Source organism: Rattus norvegicus, chromosome 10, assembly GCF_021556685.1.
Source record: "Rattus norvegicus strain SHRSP/BbbUtx chromosome 10, alternate assembly SHRSP_T2T, whole genome shotgun sequence".
Taxonomy (NCBI): Eukaryota; Metazoa; Chordata; class Mammalia; order Rodentia; family Muridae; genus Rattus; species Rattus norvegicus.
In genome coordinates, this window is record NC_141543.1 from 68,731,451 (window position 1) to 68,743,472 (window position 12,022).

Consider the following 12,022-nt stretch of genomic DNA (forward strand, 5'->3'; position numbering starts at 1 on the left):
GACCCCCAGCCCCTACCCCACAGAACTCTAGAAGTCACAGCAAGAAACACTGAAGTTAAATCAATATAAAGACTTCCTGGCTGAGGTCTGGGTGATGAAGGTAAGGATGGATGGAGAAGCTTCCCGTCTGCCTAACAGCCTGCCCTACAGTGGTCTCCTGTGACATCTCTTCTACCCCGTTCCTACCAAGCTCTCCTCTCCTCCAGCTCCACCACTACAGAGACCCCCATGACCAGCCCTAAGAGAAAACACCAGAAGCGAGCTAGTAGCGAAACGCTGTGGCGGATCTAATTGATTTTTTTCCTATTGGTTCCCTAATATAGGCAACACTGTTCCTGCCGCTTTTCTGGGCTGGAGATTATGTCATAAATAAAGAGATTTGCTCCCCATTTCCATGTGCTTATCTTTAATAAGTTAAGAACTCAACAAGCTTTAGGAGGACTTGAAATAAGCAATGGATCTGGTGGTGGCTCCTGCTGTGGTGGCGACAGCCTAAAGCTTTCCTTGAGGGAAGGGGGAGGCTGGTGGCTGCAGCGAGGGACTGGAGTACCTGCATTCTTTGAGCTGCACTGGAACAAGATCAGGAGAGGAGGTAAGAGGGAGAGCTGAGAGAGAGCCAGGGCAGCTATGGCCAAATGGACAGGCAGGGGCTATGGGCTGTGGGGTAAAGGAGGGACAAAGTGTGAGGGTTCAAATGGGCTGAAGCCCAGTTGGTAAGTGTCTGCCTAGCAAGCGTGAAACCCTCCCACCTCACGGGCCAGCGTGGTGGTGAACACCTGCAATCCCGGTAACTCCGGTAGCAGAAGCAGGACAATCTGAAGTCAGTAAACAACAGCTTCAGGGCCAGCCTAGGATACACGAAACCCTTATCTAAAGGGGGGCTGGGAGGGGGAGCCTGTGACTGCAGAACTTAAGAGACAGACAGACAAATCGCTGAGTTCAAAATCAGCTTGGTCTACATAAAGAATCACAGGCCAGCCAGGTCTACATGTCTCAAAAAAAAAAAAAAAAGAAAAAAAGAAAAGAAAAATATTAATAGGCATGGGAATAATAATAATTATTATTTCTGGGTAGTGGTAGTGCACACATTTAATCCCAGGACTTGGGAGGCAGAGGCAGGTCCAGTCTACAGAGTAAGTTCCAGGACAGCCAAGGCTACACAAAGAAAGCCTGTCTCGAATAAAAAAATAAATAATAATAGTAATAATAATAATAATAATAATAATAATAAGTGAATGGGTTTAAGTACTAACAGCATTATTGCATACTCCCTATGTGACCCTGGGCAAACCACTCATTCTCTTGCTTCATTATTTTGAAGCAGAGAGCATGTGAGACGGCCCAGTAGGTAAAGACACGTCACACCTTCAAGCCTGACGACCTGAGTTTGACCCCCGGGATCTACACGGTAGAACCAACTCCCAAAGTTGTTCTCTGACCGCTACCCAGGCACCAGGGCAGGGACATGATCATACAAAATAATAAATACCGCTACCCATGCGCCAGGGCAGGGACATGAACACACAAAATAAATAGACGTGATCCATCCTCAGGGTCATCCCTTAAAAACAGAAGCAGGGCATGGCGGCTCGCAGCTGTAATCCTGCAATCCCAGCATCCAGGAGGCGAAGCCTGGGAGATTGCTGCAAATCGAAGACCAGCCTGAGCTATAAAGACAGACCCTGACTCAAAAATAAAACCACCAGTGTGGCTGGAGATCTCACTCAGAGACATAGCCCTTGCGTAAAATGTGTGAGGCCCTCTGCTTAATTCCCAGTACCACCAAAAGCAAAAGAGCAATAATGGGTAATAAAATAAATAATAATAGTAATAGTAATAATAACAATAATAATAATAATCTCAGAGTGTTGTAGCAACCGACTGTATAAAATGCTGAGAGCAGTGCCTGGTCCAGGGTATTAAGAGACAATATTAGCTTGTCTGTTGTTGACCTTCATTAAACCTTAACTATGGTTGAGCCTCTGTGTCAAGCCCTAACCTGGTCTTCCCCATTAGTAAGTCAGTGATGCCCCTGGACAGAGAGCACACAGCCTAAGACAGGTAGCAATGACAGGAAACTTGCACCATGAGGACCCAGAAAGGGGACAGTGACAGTCCTGGTGGAGGCAGCTGCTCTGTGGTTCTGTTCTGAGGGTCCCAGCTCCCTAGTTCTGGATGCCTCTCACCACACTTGTAAACTGACTGGGCAGGAGCAGGATCTCTCCAACAGACAGAGTTGACCTGCTGCAGACCTTCAAGCAGACTGCAAGACCATTGCCCTGCACTGATCTGACCGCTGTGCTGTCTAAGCAGTCTCCCTTCAGCCTAGACAATACTTCTTCTAGTTTCCATTTTACAGTCAAGGACACTGAGGTTCAGAAGTATGGCTATTGGGTCAAAGGCTTAAAACTGGAAAGTAGCAGAGGCAGGATTTGAACCTTGCTCTAAACCTTGTCTTCACGCAGCAATAGTAGCCAATAAGGAACAGATGATACGGGCTGTTTTAGAGCGCTGGCTGCTCTAGATGACAAAGATTTGATTTCCAGCACCCACATGGTGGCTCACAACCACATGTAACTCCAGTTCCAGGGGATCTGATGCCCTCTTCTGATCTCCATGGACACCAGCTATGCAAGTGGTTCACAGATATGCAGGCAAAACACTCAACATATAAAATAACTTTTAAAAAATGCCAAGCAAATGTTACCCACCTTAACTATATATAAAATGTCAGGTTGGATGGAGGGTACATACCTTTAATCCCAGCACTCAGGAGGCAGAGGCGGGCAGATCTGCAGACCTTTGTGAGTTCAAGGCCAGCCTGGTCTACAGAGCAAATTCCAGGACAGCCAAGACTACACAGAGAAATCCTGTCTTAAGCATATATATGAGATTACAGTTAAAATTTAAAATCCGGGCTAAGGGCTGAGGAGGTAGGGAACTTAAAAAGCATTCAGTGATTACTAACCACACGTCATGTCCTCCCATGGGTCTTCTTGCTGAATGAATATCTGGAAATCAGGTGATTTCCCATTTATAGGTGAAGAAGTGGAGACTCTGAACCATGCCTGAGGCAAGCACAGGACTGAGATGTCTTGAACTGGGGCCTGTTGTTGCAGCCTCTGGGAGAGCAATGTCTCTCTCACACACACAGGTTTTGTCCTTGCAAGTCACCACTGTGGAGAAACAGCCCTCCCCTCGTAGGTTGGGAAGCCCTGCTGTTTCTGATGGGAGAGGGATCTCTAAGTCTTGGGTATGCATTTTATAGCCTTCCTTTTCTCCAGGCATTGTCTGGACCCACAGAGTCTGTGGCTTTAAGGACCAGTGACCTCACAATTGGTTGCCATAGAAACCATTGTGATGTCACAATCAGAGGACAAGTAGTTCAAGGAGAGGAGTCGGGGATGGGAACGCACAGCCAGAATTGAGCACCATTTGAGATTTGTGTCCTATATTCCGGCCTAGAAAATGAAGAGGCGGGAGGCAGGCTTGCAGCTGGCTTCTTAGGGATCATGAGGGAGAACGAATGCTTCTGACACTCCACTTAGGGTTTCCTGGGACAGTGCTGTGCTGACAGTCAAAGGAAGTGTCCAGGAAAAGGAGCAACAGAAACCCATTCCCACACTGAAGGGCTGTAGGGGTGGGCTACTTCTACAGCAGGAAGGAGTAGGGTTAGACAACAGGAAGATCTTTAGATAGAAGATCTCACTGAAAGCGATATGTACCATTGTTCCCGAGTATAAGGTCCAAGGGAGACACTAGGTCTCAAGGGCCTCCAGAGCCCTGTAGAGACAGCCATGGTTGATAGGACTCTATCTTCTGTCCAAGGCTGGGAAGCTCCTTGAGGGCTAGCGTGGTCCTGGCATACACAGAGTGCTCAATAAATGCTTCCTCGTTCTGTAGACAAGCGACTGAGACAGTAAGGAATGGCTGGGCTCTATAGTGAAGGGTGAATGGAGACGGAGACAGGAGGAGAGGCCCATGGGGAACCTAGAGGCCACATGAGCTTTGCTCTTTGTTCTCTGCCACACAGCCACATCTCCAGCTTCTCATTCAGCCACATGCTTCTGGGGGCTGTCTCTGGAGACATGGAGCTCTTGAAGTCTGATTCGGATCCCAGCTAAGTGCTGGCCATTTAATTGGATATCTACACGGGATGAATTATAGAAACAACCGTCCCTACCTGTTCCAACCAACTCCCCTCCTGACCTTGCTCCTGGGTGACCCTCTAGGCCCAGACCCCTGCAAGTGAACTCTGGGCAGAGGTCCAGGCTCAGAAACCTGTGATCCTCCTGCCACACTCCACAAAGGCCCACTGACATACGCCTTTCTTCCCTGCCTTTGCAATATAGCACAACTATAGCATTAAGTGGCTGTGAATCACCAAGCCTCCTGGGGCCTCAATGTCCCTATCTGTACAATGGAGACAATGACAGCTTTGTACCTGCCTCATAGGATTGTTGTGAAGGTGTCGTCAAATCCCGGGCTTAATGCCCTCAAACAGCAAATGATAAATGGTGCTATTATTATTTTTAAAGGTAAAGAAGAAGAAAAAAAAATATCCACTGAACTCAGGGCCTGACTTCCTTTAAATGGAGAATAGACAGATCTATTGTAAATTTGCTTTCAATGCATGTGGCAATCTTTTTAAAAAAGGAAATACTTCAGGCCTTTCTGCAAACCCTGAATCAGCTACAAGTCCATGCCTTCTGCAGTTGCAAAGCTTCATCCCAGGGTTTGCTCGGAAGGGGAAACATGATTACTCTCTCACATTTTTTTTTTCAAGCCACTCCCCACCCCCCACCAGTCCTGCCTCTGGCATAAGAACAAACACTCTTTTGCCTTCACCCTGGCTCAGGCTGAGCACCTATCAGAGACAGTGTCATGGGGTCAGGTGTAAGATCACCCCGGCTGGGGTGTTTTTAACACCAACCTTTCCTGCCTGGTGCCAACAAAAGCGAGTGGTGCTGGCCTTACCACTTCTGTATCTGAGGAGGGTATGCTAGCTACGCCCCCTTCCCCAGAGAAAGAGCTCAAATGTGTAGCGAGGAGGATGCTTTGAGACAGGGTTGCATATAACCCATCAGATATATGGTTGAGGGTGACCTTGAATTCTGATCCTCCTGCCTCCACCATCTGAGGGATGACTGGGATGAGAGGCTTGTAGCATCGTGCCCAGCATGTGTAGTGCTGGACATTGAACCCAGGGATTCATGCATGCTAGGCAGGCACTCTACCAACTAAGCCACATCCCTATCTCAGAACTCAGATGTTTGAGAGGGTGTTTTAGCCAACTGGCAAGCCTGACACTTCCTGTCACCATCTCTAGATCACCATGGAATCCCTGGTGCCTATTGACCAAAGGCATCTAAATGGTGACCCTGAAGCCTCTCCAACCTTCCCTGGAGCTCAGTCCACCAGGTGACCCATTTCCTTACTACATCGTCATCAACCTGGTACTGAGTCCCAACCCCTGAGCAGCACCATAAACCCATTCCTCTGGCGGATGCGTCTTATGTCAGTTCAAGCACCAGGACTACTGAGTTCAGAGGATTTTATTTCCAGAGCCTTCCATATTTCTCTGGGATGATCACCTGTCTTTGTTCCCTCCCTCTCCTGGTTATTATCTTTGGACCCTTTCCAAGCTAAGCTGCCTTGATCACTTGGGGAGACAAAAGCCCCCACCATCCTCCCATGGTGCTTTTGGCTCTGGCAAGGGTGCTCTTGGGGACCATTTCTGTTCCTTCTTCAACTGGCCACAATATCCAGGTGGCCTTGGCTTTTAGGAACTGGTTTGCCTAAAAGACTTTCTGTGTGTCTGGGAACATGGTGGGGAGGGAGGTGGGGAGTGAAGGCCTCTCTCTCCAAGGCTGGGGAGGGCTATGAGAAGAGTAGGCCCTGGGGTACAGAGGGGAGGGAGAAGGCCAGCTGTTCTCTTTCTTACCCGTGCCAACCTAGCCTGACACCAAATTAATAGCATTCAAATGAGATGCAAAGCATTATGCAAATATTGAAGAGAAGGCCACTCTTACCAGAGCCTCTGGGCTGTCGGAAGGCCAGTGCCTGGAGCCCTTTCATGGAGGACCCCATGGGCTCCCTTCCACTTCAATCCTCATACTTCAGTACCAGCTTGTGCGTAGGACCAAAGAGACTGGCCAGGCACTCAAATTGCCTTGGCCTCCCAAGCACTCAGGGCCCCTTCCCATCTGAAACAAGCCACGGGCAGCTGTGAAGGTAGCATAACCTCCCTGGGCCCCTGGGTTCCACTCATCAGCATGTATGCAAACTAGATGGGAGGTTTTTGCATCTATTTAACTGTCCATTAAAATAGCCCCATGCCCACCACCTCTGCACAGGCCCCTGCTTCCAAACTGCCAACCCCTGCTGCCTGCAAAAGCCGTGTGTTTCCTGAGCCTGGTAATTGCTGTGGTGTTTGCTGAGCTGTATTTGCATTTGATTGTCATTTAACTTTCTATCTTTCTCCTTCAATCAAACCGAGTGGGGGGGGTAGGGGTGGGGTGGAAAGGTAGGGGGCTGGGGGCGGGGAAAGAGTTGGGCTTCTACAACATTTTAGTCTCAAGCCCTATCGCAGTTTTCAAAGAGCTTCACTTATTAGTGCCACAAACTTGAACCCTGAGACTTCTTCCTCCACATGGCAGGGGAGGGGCTCCTCCCACCCATCCCAGGGCTCCCAAGCATGCAAATGATTTCACCAACAGGATGGATCTCAAGTCCTATCCCCAGTCTGCATGCTCCGGCACCTGCCTCATTTCTGCCCAGCCAGTGGCATTAAACATTTATGGAGCTGTAGAGGATCAAAGGCCTCCGCTGGAGGTGGTGGGCAGGCTGGAGGCCTGGGGTTTGGAGATGGAAAGTAGCTCACATCAAACCGATTTCTGCTGCTGTCTCCGGGCACCCTAGGCTCTTGCCACAGATCTGGTCCCATTCCTGGAGTGGGCGCCAATGCTCAGAGCCAGAAGCCTCAGGTGATTGACTTTGGGTAACCCGGGACCTCAGGCCTGACATCCCTGGCCGTACCAGAAGCCACTGAGTCTGGAGACTTGTTCAAAGATGATGGTGGTTGTGACCAGAAGACTGTGTGCCCCTACCGTCTCTGGGATGAAGTGACAGCCCCTTCCTCTGCTCCCCCCAAACCCTAAAACCCCTTTGGATGTTCTGATCTGAAAGCTGTCTTACAGAAGAGTGGATCTAGGCTTTCTTGGTTTGGGGTTTTCTTTACCGCCCACCTCTTCTTGCTCAGAGAGCAAGGGTCATCCCAGCTGACTTCAAAATAAGTCACTGATGCCCCTGTGATCCCACGAGTTGACAGGTTGTTTAGAATTGGAAAAGTGGGGGTTGGGGATTTAGCTCAGTGGTAGAGCGCTTGCCTAGCAAGTGCAAGGCCCTGGGTTCGGTCCCCGGCTCCGAAAAAAAGAAAAGAAAAAAAAAAAAAAAGAATTGGAAAAGTGAGGCCAGCTTCTGAGGGATGTGGGTTAGAGATCCACTGTTGTCTCAGAGATGGCTAGTAATCCCGTCTCCGGCTTTCAACCTCAGTCTGTGGTAGTCTTCCTCCAGGGCTCGTAGTGAAGTACATACAGTTCTTCCCACAGTGCCCACAACTCACCCAAATGGTGCCAGGCTGATATAGTCTGCTTTGTGTACCTTCGTAACGAAGTAATCTCTTCATTATCCGCCACTTAAATCAAAAACCTACAGCCTAGTCACAGGTAACTCCAGCATTCCTCGATCTTTCCTACGGGGGCGGGAGGGGCAGCTCTGCTCTGTAGAACCAGTCTCCTTACTGACCTCAGCCACCTGGCAGTTTCCATTATGATGCTGGCTACATAAACCACACCCCCACCCTGCCCTCTTCCCTCCTCCATTCACTGAAACATGGGCAGATTCAACACAGTTTCACCCATCTGCTGTGTGAAGCCCTCACTGACTTAGAGCAAAGTCACCCCCATCTCCCTATTTCACAGCTTTCATACTGCATCTGTGGCCTGCCTCAGGCTTTAGGCATCCCCATTTATGTACAACATTCATTGAACATTTAGGATGTACTAGTCACTGGACGAGGTTTAAGTAGAGAGCACATAGGCCGCGCAACTACCAAGTCAACAAAACAGATAATGCAGTGAAAAATTAGACAGGATCTGCTGAGAGCAAAGAGCTAGGTAGACATAGTAAAGGAGCCTTGTGGGTCATCACAGGTCTCTCCTCTCTCTCTCTCTCTCTCTCTCTCTCTCTCTCTCTCTCTCTCTCTCTCTCTCTCTGTGTGTGTGTGTGTGTGTGTGTGTGTGTGTGTGTCTGTGTGTGTGTGTGTGTGTGTGTGTGTGTGTGTGGTGTGTGTGTGTATCTGTACAGAAGCCAGAGAATTACTTACAGGAATTGGTTCTCCCCTCCCCATGTGGGCGTGCGGAATAGAACTCCAGTTATTAGACTTGACAGCCAGTGCCTTGTACCAACTGAGCTATCTCACTGGCCCATGTCACTTTTTCAGGTTGTGTGTGTGAACTGAGTAAACTCTCAGACTGTAAGCCTTGATATAGATGGATGTCCCCTTGGACATTTTATTGTCCTCCGTTACCGGTAATGCCAATGTCTAGGAAGAATGGGCCCTTTGAAAGGCACGAGAAAAGATGCTTACCAAAAAACTCTACTGCTCCCTAGATTGGTCCAGGTTCTGCCTCAGCTATGCTAGGAACCTGTTCCACAGAAGCACGTTTACCGTATCTTCAGTAAAGAGTGACAGCAAGCTGTATTATTATTCTAAGCATGCAGTACAAACCCATCCTCTGGGTTCAGGGCAGAGTGGAATTCTGGGATTACAGTCTACAATGGACTCTCTCTTGTAATCCAAGCAGTCAGGAAGGTCATGTTACAGGTTCCCAGAGAGTTTGCTTACCTTTCTTCTTATTGGTAGTGCCCAGCTCATCCAGAGCCCTACTGCCAAGATGGTTGAGTGAGACTGTGGAGTCCAGCAGCCTTTAAGTCAGGGTGAACCATCCCGATAGATCAGGTTCATCCTGCCTTGTGGCTCATTGCCTTTTTCCAGAGCTGTGTAGTCCTGAGGGACACTGGGATGCCTGTTTGTGAGGAAGGCCCTCATGGCACTCACCCATTCCCAAACTTCAGTCAGTCACCTCTGTGCCTGTTCTCCAATTCTGTGGGCAATTCTTGTCCTCCCTTCCCTCTGCCCCTCTCTCCTGGCTTCTCCTCATTTCTGATCTTCTCTTCAAAGGCTCCCCTACTTGCCATTCCTTCTGCTACTCTCCTTTCTCTTCCGGTTCTTCAGACAACTGTCCAAAATCCTCTCCCAGCATCTTCCCCAGATAATTCCACAGGCCACCTGCTGCCCGGGATTCTTTACAACAAGCAAGATGGCTCCCCAGAGCCCACAAAAGGATCTACAGAGAATCAAAGGAGCAAAGCTGGAAGACTGCAAGGACCAAAACGCCCTCCAAGGAATGAAACTAAGGGCAGAAGTCACTTGTTCCCAGGATGAGATGGGGGAAGTGCCATGGACAAATTATGGGGGTTTGACCCAAGTTCACACGGAAAGAACTAAACATTAAGCTGCCCTTTCTTCCTCAACAGATATTAACGTCAGCCACATGGTTATGTCCCATTGAGTCCACTGAAATTCCCATAACAAGCCTAATCATGTCCCTTGGGTCTGAATAGTAGCCTCACATTCTGCACAGCCCTGGCTAGCCTATTGTTGGCCCGTGGCTTACGGGAGCTCCTCAGGTCACAGAGTTGTGGGATCTTATTTTTCTGTGCTATTGACTATTCCAACTATTTTGGTTACTGCCCCTTCTTCAAGTTTTCCTCCATCTGAAACAATCCTAGTGGGCTGAAGGTGTAGCTCAATGGTAGAGCCCCTGTCTATCAAGTATGAAATCGTGTGCCAGGCCCTGGTTCCTAGCACTGAAAAAGAAATATCAAATAAAGTTTTACAACTAAAACAGCCATAAAGACCCCTGATATTCATTTTCTCCATCAGTTCCAAGACCAGAGTTGGTACTGGCATAAAAGATCTATGTTACTGTGAATGTTCTTGTTCTACAGAGGAAGCAAGGACTGGAAACCCATGGCTACATGGGGACCCAGGGTGCTGCCTTCAGCACCCCACAGCTTGACCCAGGTTGCCTCCTACCAAGTGAAGAATGTCTCCCCAGGACACAAGTGCCACTGGCTTTTAACTATAATATCAGGATAATTAAGCTTTTCTGTGAGCACAGTTTGCTGCTGATGCAGCTGCCTGGAGCCCTGGCATTTATTGAGCGCAAAGTAATAATTTATTGTCCTTTGTACGCTCAGAAGCCGTCTTCATTATCGGCCCAGGATGGAGCTGCCACAAGGGCAGGCGGGCCTCACCAGCTGCCTCACTGATGTGCATCTTTCCAGGTTACCCTTGTAGCTGTCAGGTACCAAGGTGGGGTGGAGAGAGAGGTGGGTAGGGGATGCTCTCTTTAATGGAGAATCCGACTAGAACCTAACACCTTGGTAGACTACTAACCCGGGAGAGGGTGGTAGGCTTGGCTGGGCGTGGGCAGCTCGGGAAGGCGGGGCTGTGTGTGCCACATTAGCAGGGCAGTCCTTTCCCCGGGGCTCGAAAGCCTGTGCTCTTGCCGCTGGGTCTTCTGCGCCTTTGCTTGAGACTTTACGGTAAGCCGCTCCTCCTGCGCCCCCGCCCCCAGCCCCGCGCGGCGATCCCGGGCGCCGACGCCAGGCGCTGGCCGTGGTGCTGATTCTGTCAGGCGCTGGCGGCGGCGGCGGCGGCGGCGGCGGCCCCGCTGCTCTCCCCGGGACCGGCTCTGCCTCCCGCGCCCACGCCTCTCCCAGTCCCCAGTCCCCCTACCGCGACCCCAACCCGGGGCGCGGCCGCAAGCAGCACCATGCGCCCAGCAGCCCTGCTGCTCCTGCCCTCGCTGCTGGCGCTCCTGGCTCACGGTAAGGGACCCGGGCGTCCGGCCACAGGACGGGGGCGGGCGCGGACTCCCAGGGGTAGGAAAGCAGGACCATCCCGGCGCCTTGCTCTGTGCATCCTGTTGTTCCTCCCAAGCACCGCGTCCCGCCGGCTGCGCTGTCCCCGGCGCCGACCCAGCCGGGCGGGGCGCGAGCTCCACGGGCGGGAAGCCGCCGCGGCTCCCGCCATTCGCGCCCGGCCGAGACCTCGCCTTTAATCATCTCCCCGGATCTAATGGGATTTCTCTGCTGCAATTCATCACGCCACCCCCTCCCCGCACACACGCGCTCACCCGCGCGCTCCCTCGCTCCACTCCAGGCGTCTAGGGGCGCCCGGGCGCGTTGCGGGGGGGGGGGGGGGACGGCAGGTCGCGGGTGCGGAGTCCGGACAGTCCAGCTGGCAGCCCGCCGCTCTGCCTCCCCTGCTGCTCTCCAAACTTCGCTCGACTTTGCCGCTTATTCTGGGTCCCTCGTATCCTCACTGCAGAGGAACTGGGTCGGGCGGTGGTGGGACCGGGACTGGGACGTCTCTCACCTATCCCTGCCTTGACGCTATCAAGTCAGAATTGGAACCTAGAGCACAATTCTGGGGATACATTCGGGGACCCTGAGAGCCCACTGCCCAGCCCCTCGCTCTTCTCTGGGCTGCAGTATCTGAAGTCCTGGGACTGACTGCCCTCCCTGAAATTCTTTCCTTACACACACACACACACACACACACACACACACACACACACACACACACACACGGAGCGCTGCTTTTCTTCAGCTCTGCCTTCATGCCGGGTTCTATCGACCCGGGAGCCGCAGACTAGTTAGCGGAACTCACCGTTTGCCCCAGCCCGGACGCCGAGTTAAGTCCCAACTTAATTGGTCTCGGTCAAGAAACGCTTGGCCTCGAAGTAAGCAGCAAGGGAGTTTGGAGGAAAGAGGAATGGGAAGCAGGAAGGGTCTGAACCAAGTGATCTCGGGAGTCTTCAAATGCTCAAGTCATTCTCCGCTTTTACTGGTCGCCTGCTGGGGTCCGCGAAACTGCACTTTGACTTGG

General features: G+C 51.0%; 1 protein-coding gene across 6 annotated transcripts in view; it reads left to right on the forward strand.

The window, feature by feature from the left end:
• The first annotated feature begins 10,755 nt into the window (after nucleotides 1-10,755).
• The window catches only part of Sez6 (seizure related 6 homolog), a 49,534-nt gene continuing 48,267 nt past the window's right edge, over nucleotides 10,756-12,022 (forward strand). For 5 of the 6 annotated variants that reach the window (XM_087569660.1, XM_087569661.1, XM_087569662.1 and 2 more), the window contains exon 1: nucleotides 10,756-10,959. In XM_087569660.1, coding sequence (XP_087425786.1) covers nucleotides 10,905-10,959 — 55 coding nt within the window. In that variant the 5' untranslated portion in view covers nucleotides 10,756-10,904. 6 annotated transcript variants of the gene reach the window in all.